The sequence below is a fragment of the Porites lutea genome, chromosome 4, assembly GCF_958299795.1.
Source record: "Porites lutea chromosome 4, jaPorLute2.1, whole genome shotgun sequence".
NCBI classification, from domain to species: domain Eukaryota; kingdom Metazoa; phylum Cnidaria; class Anthozoa; order Scleractinia; family Poritidae; genus Porites; species Porites lutea.
In genome coordinates, this window is record NC_133204.1 from 48,939,944 (window position 1) to 48,950,671 (window position 10,728).

Sequence of the window (10,728 nt, forward strand, 5' to 3'; positions counted from 1 at the left end):
ATGGGGATACCCGCGGTTTGGGCATTCCAATTCCCAAAAATCATATGATCACTAGAGTTTTGGGAATGGGGATGCCCATACCGCGGGGATGCCCATGTCACTGTAACACCGCCACTGTGTGAAAAACGAAGCGGTTAAGGAGGAGCCTGTAGCTTACTGCTATTAACGACGGGTAAGGGTGAAGATTGTGGCAGTCAGTCAGCAAGCGGAAAATTTAGTTTTCCTTTCGTACTTTAATAATTTTGTATTCCACGTGGCACATTTTACAGGCTTTCTCGTTTTAGAAAGCAGTATCATTTTAAGACCACCGCAGGTGTTATATATAACTGTTTACAACATTGAAATGTGTAAATGTATTGAAAAAAAAAAAAATAGCTAAGTGTGTGAGATTCTTTAACAATTTGTTTTGAAATACCCACTATATTATTGCACGTGAACTAGTGAAGACGTTTATGTAGACCAAATTTAAGCATTCTCTCAACAAGTGCTTAAAGAAACCTTTTACAATATTGAATATGATTTATAAATACGTTGAAGACCAAAATGTTTTTAAATATTCTTTAAATACTTCACTAAAACGACTAACAAACGAAAACTAGTCTCCACCAGAGTAGCGCTTACTCAACAAATCCATATAACTAGTACGTCTCGTAGCATAAACGCCGTATTCGTTGCCTACAACGCCCAAACAGTTTGTCATTTGGGACAGGTGTTGTTTATCATATTTGTTTAATTCTAGAGATAACTACTGAGAGGTATCCAGCCCTGTTAACCTCTTGGCGAGTTATTCATAAAAGACATAAAATGTTCCGTAGTAAAAGACAATTCTTTAGGCGTAGAAAATTGCCCATTCGTCCGTTTTTACATGCTTCTTACCCTTTCTCTGCTTTCCTTTTTTTTTCACTGAAATTTAACACAAGGTAGCGAAAGCGGAGAAATCGGCCATTGATTACTGTAGCTGTAAAGTGAAATTTCTCGATCTTCGGAAATTTCTTTCGTTTAATCGCGGTTGGGTAAAGTACTATTCACAAGTCAACGTTTTACTTCCAACAGCAGGCTTTGAACAGCCTTCTTTGGCCTACTCCCTGCTAGAGACCCTGTAAACAGCCTGTTCCAATAGCGAAAAAGCAAAAATTCAAGAAATCAAATTTTATGATTTAAACTTTCTAAAATAGACCTATCAGGCGGACCAAGTAAAGAGGCGTCATTTGAGTGGCGACGATATGTTGAAAGGTTGAAAATGTTCACTTTTGATCCAACTTGATCTTCTTTGCTGAAGGAGATTTATTATCCGCTAACGTGCTTGAAGTTGGAGACAGCACATTGGTGGGGATTTCCTGACATGCATTGGTACTGAAATAGTGCATCATGAACGGCCAGGCAACTTCCAAAATCTGCGATAGATATAGCGCGCTTTGTGATTAGACTTCGACTTGCTTGTCCCTTAAGCTAGGGAAAGGGCAAGGAGGGCCGGAAGTGGGTGGGGTCATTATTGGAGCCTTCTTAATTGTTAATGTCGACCGTGGTTTGTAATTTTTTTATTTTTTTTATTATTATTTTTTGTTTTACCAACTTTTCTGGACACAGTAAGGCCTGCCCAGAGAGAATGTGCACGAACGGGACTCAGGTCCCATGCGAGGTGCCATCCCTACCCAATCCCACAACCCGTAAAGGTTGGCCACACCACCGGGCTCTACGTCCCCTACTCTTTTCGAATGGTGATGTGGGTTCTTTTACGTCCCACAAGAACAAATCAGTGAAAGTGCTGTGAGACGGGACCTAAGTCTAACCATTTGCAGATCTCATTACAAAGGCAGCACTTTCTCCTCAGTTATTTCAAGACCCTGAGTGTTGGTCCGGCCAGGGTTTGAACCCACGACCTCCCGCTCGGCAGACCGGCGCTCTCCCAACTGGGCTAACCAGGAACGACTTCGTTAGCCCCTAAAAAAAATCGACTGGCCTTTTGCCATCTTGAGATCTTTCGAATGATTGAGTTACTCGAAAACCTTAGATAACAGAGGACCTTACTTTTGAGTTATAAATTTAAACTGACTGACTTCATAGTGAAATCAAATTCTTTTTAAAAATACCTTGCCATCCCTGACTATCTTGAGCGCTGCTTCAATGTCGCCAGCCATGAAGCGATCCTTATCCCAGGACCTTGCAAAAGGATAGTGGGAAATAAGATTTTAGATAGTTACGGGCACGAAGCCAGAGTGTTTAGCTGACCGGAGTTCAGCCAACTGGACAGCCCCGCTACAAATAGACAAGACTTGCTTCAAGACGACCGTCAGTAGGCTCTAAAGCGAGCGGTGTGAGCTTTAATGAGGTTACACAGCGATGTCTTTTAAAGTGGCCCCAACCAAAAAGAAAAACAAAATATAATAAAGGACTTTGAGAAAGTGTGAGATCAAGCTCACAAACCGAGCTAGTTCCCAGAGATCATCTTATTCTCTCCAGAGAAGAGGAAGAAGAGAAACCCTGGGGACAAGGGCTACAATCAAGATTCTTACCTCCCCTTTGATGCAGCTTTGCTTATTCCGGAAAACAATAAAGACGATCTTGTTATATATATGTATAGATACATACGTGTGGTTATCGTTTTCTTTGTGCTTATAGGGATAAAAAGGTGCAGCTTTGACAGTGACCAGGCGACGAATCACATGTGCAAAATTTAGTTCTTAGGGGCCGACCATTTGAGGGAGGGGGGGGGGGGGGTTATAGGTGATTTCAGAAAAAAAATATCCGGCAGAATGATTTCGAGGGAAAAAAGTTCTTGCAAGGAAATACCTGGGAAAAAGAATTTCCTACACTGAAAAAATATATATTTCATGGCTTATAATCCTGGAAAAAAATCTTACATCGCCCTTTGTCGGGAAAAAATTTATCATCAGGGGTTTGAAGAAAAAAATATTCTTAACCAAACCAAGTCATCCCTACGCCTCCTTAAAAGTCAAATGGTCGGCCCCTTAGGAATTAATCTGTAGAGTTGCCGTATTCAAATCTGACTTACTTGACCGTTCTTCGCACTAGTGAATAAACGGCTTCAAGAGGCTCTGTGGTCCTTAGAGGTCTCAAAAGATCAATCCCTTGACAGGCGATCAATAGCTCAATTGCAAGCACTGAAAACAAAAGGAAAGAAGGTTATGGGTGCGTTCCTCTGGGATGATCCGGATCAGGATCAGTGATCCGAGATCACTCGGATCATGGTAGATTAAATGAACCGATGAATCCTTGTCCAGAGTGGATTCATCGGTTCATTTGATCTACAATGATCCGAGTGATTTCCGATCACTGATCCTGATCCAGATCATCCCAAAGGAACGCACCCTATGTTACAAATAATTTAATAAAACTGCAGAAATCAGAGGTTTATTAGCTAAAATTCGTTCAAAAGGAAATCTTAAGCGACTGTTTCCAGTTAAAATAACAATTAGTTCATCAAAACTTCTGTGTTCTCAAGGCTTGTTCTAAACATAAAAGAAGGATAGACACCTTCTACTTTGCGAAGTTTGCTACGATTAGTCGCCCATTTGAAAATGCGAAGCCTGAGGTCTTTTAAACCAGAAATCTGACTTGTCTCTCTAACCTTTCTCCACATTTTCAACCACTTTAATAGCCTTTCTCGCAGAGAACCCTCCCATGGATACGTGGTCCTCTTGGCCAGCGGACGTGGGCAACGAGTCTATAGAGGAGGGGTGACAAAGGACTTTGTTCTCTGAAACTAAAATTCAGAATCAAGTATTTTAGAAAAATTCAAAATGTCAGCTTCAAAAAAATAGCCATGATGGAACAAGAACAGGGTAAAAACTGAAAAGATCACTATTGCCGACGACCGGATTTGTGAAAACTGATCAAATCCATAGGATTTATCTATCAAGTTTGTAATGTACAGCAACGTATTACTCAGAAGAAAAAATAAATGGCGAGGAAGCAGAACAAAACAACCTGGCTTATGTACGCTCAGGTTCCCTTACCACAAAAAAAAATTAAGAGACAAATCGTTACGGGACGGACCAGTAGAAAAAAAATACCTGGGAGGAAGGGGGAAGGAGGTGGGAAAAATATCAAAGGAAGAAGGCTAACAGTGAACCAAGGATTGTCGAAAAGAAGCGATTGGTGAAGAGCCAGTGATCTCGGGTGTTAAGCCTTCTTGTGAAAATGGGATTTACTTTCATGAAAACTTTTTCAATGGGTTTGGTTGTGTTATACGTTTATTTATTTTTTTAATTTCAAGTGAATTGTAATTTAAGGAAGTTAAGATTTTGAAACCCGAGATTTTATGAGCATCATTATGTGACTTGTTTACAAACGCGCGTACAATTCTTTGGATTGTATTGATTATGATCACCCCTCAGTGAAGTACTTATGAAGAGATGAGATGAAACAGACATGTGTAAATCATTAAACGTACCCAGAGACGCCGCAGTACAGTGCGCCATCATGAAACCTGCAGAAAAGGAGAACGAGAAAAATAACCGTCCAATATCAAACAAAGTAAGAATACTGTGCCAGGTATTTGTCATAACAGAGCGGAAGGGAAAATATGCAAGGCCAGAGGAGGCAGAAGTGAAACAAAATGTTTACCTGAATTAAGCCCCCCCTCTTTCACGAGGAATGCTGGTAGCTCACTGTAGGCTATTCATAGGAAAAAAGAAACAAAGATAATTTGGCAGCCGAATGGAGTAATCACGTCTATAAAGTAACACATACTGATTGTTTTAGCGCCATGGGATGCTGAGGTAAACTAAGTTAAAATTCCACTGATCCCTGGAACGTGTTAACCGGTAAATTCCAGTTTGATCTGTGGCAGAAGAAGCTGGTACAGCAAGGACCAAAAGAAATAGAATAATACATTTCTTATTAAGTTTTCCTTAACAACAACATGATAACAGACCCCTGAAAGGGGTACTGGGGTCAATTCTGGCAAGGCAGACATATACTACTCATAAATGGGCATGCTTGAGCTTGCCAGCGCTTCAGAAGATGTATTTTGTTGAACAATACTAAGACGCTAGCGCTGATACCTTGTAAACCCTCCTGGGGCCAAAGAATGATGGGGTCAGAATCAAACTAAACTGTGTTGTGGTGTCGGTGGGGAAGTGAAGAACAAAAATTCGTCTTTCTGAGTTGAGTTGATGAAGGAGATTTTCCACCGTGAAAAGATTAAAAAGCTAACGTGTCGAGCACTAGTAAGATGTATATGGTTGTTTTGTGTAGTAATACTTTTAGGGCAAATACCTGGATTTACGAGCCTTTCCATTCGTCTCTCGCTCATACTCGCCAATTCATGGACACCAATTGCTAAGTAGTCCAATACCTATTAATAAAACATTTGCATTCATGGTTATCTTCATTTTTGTCTGATAGACGTTTGAAATTATCCCAGAAGACAAACTCTCGGACTTTACTCCAAAACCTTCGCTTTGCAGTTAGAGACAAAAAAGAGAGCAAATTTGGCAGAAATATTACCTTGTGTTTTCACTTTCCTTGTTCCATTATTAACATGTTTTAGTGGCCAGTCTACTCTAATCGACCAGTTCTCGTTGCACATTTTCATAATGGGTGCCTGTTTTTTGCAAGTGCTCACTTATGTCGCACCGGCTTTACTGACGGCAGTGATACTCACCTTGGCAGGATATTCACCATGAAAATTTCCGCCTGAAATAACCTCTTCTTGATCAACAAAAACGATCTTTTTCGCCAAGTTAAGGTAGTTTCGTAGGAAAGAAAATATTTTCTTGGTTTTTAGTCAACCGATCAAAAACTATGACATTTATCGTCCTAATAATAACTAAAAAACCCCTCCAAACCGGTTTAACCATCGAAAAATAGTACATGATCTCATCTTAATGAGATACCACCGAATTTTATTATTCATAAAGTGAAGAAAAAGGTTTGAAGTCATCGGCGTTAATGTATTCCTGTGCAAAGTAATGAGACTCCTCCGAAAAAAGGGTTAATTTTATCCCCACTATACTACTAATAATCAAAATCTTTAAAAACCGGGAAAGTTCCACCTTTTTTCTTGCGTTGCTCCGGTAACCACTTAGGAATGTTAAATAGGAATGTTAAACTCAGACAAAGACCACTGTTTTTGTAATGTGGCATAACCGTTCGTTGGTAACCTCGGCTGATACATACCCGTACTCTAATGTTATAATACTAGTTATAGCTATCGCTAAGTGCCAACGAGCAAAGATTTTACCTACACGCGCGCTGTTCAGTTTGTTTAGAAATGCCATGAATTACAGTAAGTTATGAAAAATAGATTGAACTTAATTCGATTGCATAAGCGAAAATTACCTTGAAAATAGTAAACTAAACTAAGAATTTAAAATCCCGAGATAATGAAGTTCGTGTTTTTGTCAAAAAGTTACGTAAAAATTTTGCGGTCTTATAAGCCAACTTATAATTCTCGAAAAATCATATTAAATCCGCTAATATTGAACGTAAAGATTTATACTTTGTCTGTTTTTAAAGCTTAAAGAATTTATGGTGCGGCGATGAAGCCTTAGAAAATAGCAGCCCTGGGCCCAGTTGCTCGAAGCATGGTTAGCGTTAACCAGCGTTTAATACCTTGACAACGTATTGGTTTTGATACTGCTTAACCAATGGTTAAAGCTAACCATGCTTTGAGCAACTCAGCCCTGGTCCTTAAAACAACTGGTTAATTTACTCTCTCATTTATACTTTTCTTTTCTTTTTTTTGTTGCCCTTGAATTATTTTGCTTCAAAGACACATTAAATTTTGCGGCGTTATTATTTTTCTTAGCGACAGGCAATAAAAAATTCCTACGGGCAAATGCGGCAGCCATACGCGTATGTTGCAAATGAATCCACTCGACGATTGGTTGAAGACGGGATGAGCACGGGACTCACAAACACGCACACGGCTCGTGGATTCTCTGTTCTGTATCACGCGTTCGCTCGAAAACAATATATTCTCGGTTCTGCATTACGTCTTAAAAGTTACCTTACATTACTATATTATGTTGCATCGATTCGAAATTTTTTTCTGCCGTGGTGACTATCGCGCACGACTCTATTAGGCTGCCGCCTCGCAGTCTCGCGGCTTTCGCGAGGCCGCACGTTGGCAATTAGAATGGGGGCACTTTTTAACAAAAAAGCATTCGAAAGGGGCGCTTATTGGCGCTAAGTCGAATTATTAGTTACTTGATACTGAATATATTGACACTCCAGGTATTCGTTATGCGATTCATTAAGTCAATCTTGGGATACTGGGTTGTCTGTGGCACTGTTCATTTCTGTTGTTATTACTTCTTCGACGAAATCAATGGTATCGTTTACAACCCCATGGACCTGGTAAATAGCAAATTAGATAATTAAGTTAGTAAGTAATTAAGTGGAAATGATACGCATCTTGAACAGTAAAACACCGCCAAGATAATCATATGATAATCATCCAATTAAGAAACCAATCAGGTTTGCGCGCGTGTCTCGCGGGTTTCCACTACACTCTTCCTCAGAGACCTCGTGTTTCCGTATTTTTTATTTTTTGTAGAGGAAACATGTTTCTTTTTTCTGTAGCATCACTACCGAAACCTTCTTTTCACGATAGTAGAAAATACGAGCGCGTATGAAAACCCTGATAAGGTCTGCGTAGGATGCAGCCTTCTCAATAAACGGTAAATCTTAAAAAATCCGAGTGTGAGCTCGTAGCTAGCTAGTAACCTACAATTGTATAGTTCCGACGACCTCTCTCTTTCTCACTAGAAATAAATAGAAAGGACAACCACGACTTTGAGTTAGTTGTCTGGATGCATGTTCTTTATTTCTGGGTTTAATCCTTACGGAGTTGACTAAACTCCAGCGGCACTTTTACAGTACTTAAAACCCCGCAAAGTTTGCTTTTCCAGCAATTATCGAATTACTTACTTACCTGTGGACAGCAACGCAACGTGTAGGCGTCCTGCACGCGGTTACAGAATCGGTGGCTTTCTACAAGTTAAAGAAAATAAAAAGCAATAAAATGTAAGCGTACACGTGTTTGGGAGGCAAAAAGGTGTATTATGGGACATGTGCAAATGGTGAATGCTGAATCTGGTATTGCGGCCGCCTTACTAACCTGCTATCTCGGAAGGATGTACTTTGGAATGAAGTAAAGATCGAAGTCTCTCAGCGACTCGACGCTGACCAAGATGAGGGCGCACTTTATGTATTACTGATGATATTAAACAAACCAAACCCTGGTTAATCGTGTGATCTTGAAATTAGTCAAAGGCCATGTTGACACTAATTTCGATAGCTTATCGTGCTGACACAAAACTCTACCGGAGATAGTGTGAACAAAAGTAGGTTGAGTTTGATCGTCCGGGTGAACGTAGTCCTGAATAGGACTGTTGTTGTTGACAGTGACTGACGTTTCTACAACCTGTGCGGTAGTCATCTTCAGAGTCAAAGTGAGTTGAATCACGTCATTTGATGGTATTACACTCTGGTTATTGATCTGATTTGTGAATTACGTCGCGATGTTATTGGTCGTCTGTCAGTTAAGACGTGATGTTTTTGGCTATGAAGACTCGTAATCAGTAATTGGTGCGTTTCGATCCGTCTATTGTCACAGTTAAACAGTCGTCTATTGTTAGTCAATTTGTCAGTTCTCCAGTCGTTCTCTCGTAGTTAATTTTGCTTGATCTCGTCAATAAGTCGTTTGTACGGCGCTGGTAACTGTTGGCTACGATTCAGTGGCGTTTGTTCTAAGTTAGTAAACGAGCTTTCTAAAGTAAGACGTTGATAGCAGTCTGTTCACCCGGACGATCAAATTCAACCTACTTTTGAAATGACTCCTGGGTTCAAATCTTTCACAGTTTTATAGTGTGGACACCTACCCTATATGTGACTCTCCACTGTAGGGATCAGATTGGTGCAGTTTCGCGGCGCTAAAGAAATCGCGCTGAAATCACCGTTCTTATGTGTGCGCTATATATCTCGTATGGATTTCGTGCCTGCACAAAAGCTACCTGGTATATTGTCAACATAGCCTATAAAATATAATCCCCCTTTCAATTTCACTCTCCAACAGTATGATTTTTATACTCACAGGAGTCAAACGCTCTTGTTGTTCCCTTGAGCACTTCAAGTGACATGGCTGCGATGATGTCCGCCTGTTTGGCAATTAACCGCGACCGTTCTACAGCTGAAGAGAGCAGCAAAAACAAAAACAAAAAAATGAAAATTTCATCTTTACAGAAAAGCCCTTAATCTACCCATATTCGTTCGCGGTGCTTTACTTGTATCATGGAGAATATATGATTACTCAGTCCAAACAGTTAACCCAGCCATACCTCCAAACTAGTGCTTCCATCGGTTATTATATCAGTGATGAGTACGCCATGGGTAAACTGCATGTAATCTTACGATTTACTGGCTGCTGATGCATTATTGAAACAATGATACATTTTCTAATCCACCTTTCTACAGAAGCCTGGGCTGACTAGCTTACCTTCAGCTCCGAGAGATGTAATCAACTGGGTCCCGTTAATCAAAGCAAGTCCCTGAGTACAACATGTTTAAAAATAAATTAAAACTAAATTGCCAAGAAATAGCTTGTTTTCAAAGGAAGGCCACAAAAATTGAAGATCAATAGTACTCAGTACCTCTTTAGGTCCCAGCTTCAGAGGTTCAAGACCGTGTGCCTTGAGAACCTGGGGCGACATTAAAAAATAGGATTAAACCACAAACAATAAGGATGGATTCAGAAAATTAAGAAAGAGGGCGCCAAGGTTTATGTTGTACTAGTTTATAAATTCCATTTACTGCTATCGATAAAAGAACTGTGAGACGCTCTGGAAGACAGATTTTCAAGAGGGTCGTTTAGAAATTAAAAAAGGAGGCCATGGCCAACTCGCCCCCGCTTATTTTTCCCAAGCCGACAAAGGCTACACAGAAAGATGAAGCACTTGGCTGAACGATTGTGCGCAACATAATTATAAATTGTTGGTCAACTCTCCATCTTCCAGTTTGACATTGATTATACTTTGGTGAACCAGCCGTCGAAAGTAGTTCATTTTTTTTAGCGATTTTGATCGAATTTCAGCAAAAAAAAAATAATAATCGAAAATCAATAATCAGTATTTGAAGCTCGCGTGACGTTGGCTTCAATTCTGATTGGCTCAGAAAGAAGCATAAGATTTTTCAGCCAATCGCTAAGGGCAAGGGGATACAAAAACATAGATATTGTAACAGCACCCGTGCACGTGTGCCTTTAGTTTTGTTTGGTAGTATTTTTAGCTATTTTCTTTATGGTAACCGCATTTTACGTCACAATGATGTCCGCTAGCCGTCATGTGATGTTTGCTTAAATATCGCAACACGTGTGTAGTTTTTCTAAGGCTCACAGAAATTCGACGGGTAACCATCTCAAGAAATGTCCTTATTGCTGTTAAACTCGGAACCTACTACAGCGTTCGCGCCAACACGTCCTACAACGAGATTGCTGTAAGAGTTGGTACAATAAACCCTAAAGCCTTGTGGAATCTGTGAGTTTTCCTAGTTTTCTTAGTTTCAAGTATCTCTCCGCCAGAGAAGCTGACGCCGCTACAGATATGGTAAGAAACGGTAAAATCTGAAATGAAACCGTTCTATAAAGCAATCGCTTAAAAAGCATTTACCAAATTGGCATCAGCCCAGCCACTCTTCGAACTCCACATTTGTCCCTCTCCAAGTAAACCAAGAGCCAAGTGTGATAATGGCGCGAGATCACCA

The 10,728-nt window shown here is 40.1% G+C and overlaps 1 protein-coding gene across 1 annotated transcript in view; it reads right to left on the minus strand.

Annotated features, from left to right (window-relative positions):
• Nucleotides 1-213: 213 nt before the first annotated feature.
• LOC140933928 (histidine ammonia-lyase-like) overlaps nt 214-10,728 on the minus strand; it is a 23,976-nt gene continuing 13,461 nt past the window's right edge. Inside the window, exons 10-24 of the mRNA XM_073383599.1 lie at nt 10,635-10,728; nt 9,621-9,668; nt 9,467-9,518; nt 9,065-9,160; nt 8,090-8,185; nt 7,904-7,962; nt 7,243-7,323; nt 5,630-5,695; nt 5,242-5,320; nt 4,588-4,638; nt 4,415-4,450; nt 3,590-3,724; nt 3,014-3,122; nt 2,091-2,160; nt 214-1,394 (exon numbers count right to left, since the gene is read on the minus strand). The exon at nt 10,635-10,728 is cut by the window's right edge and continues 46 nt beyond it. Of these exons, the coding sequence (XP_073239700.1) occupies nt 1,245-1,394; nt 2,091-2,160; nt 3,014-3,122; nt 3,590-3,724; nt 4,415-4,450; nt 4,588-4,638; nt 5,242-5,320; nt 5,630-5,695; nt 7,243-7,323; nt 7,904-7,962; nt 8,090-8,185; nt 9,065-9,160; nt 9,467-9,518; nt 9,621-9,668; nt 10,635-10,728 (1,222 nt within the window). The 3' untranslated portion in view covers nt 214-1,244. The remainder of the gene's footprint in view (nt 1,395-2,090; nt 2,161-3,013; nt 3,123-3,589; nt 3,725-4,414; nt 4,451-4,587; nt 4,639-5,241; nt 5,321-5,629; nt 5,696-7,242; nt 7,324-7,903; nt 7,963-8,089; nt 8,186-9,064; nt 9,161-9,466; nt 9,519-9,620; nt 9,669-10,634) is intronic.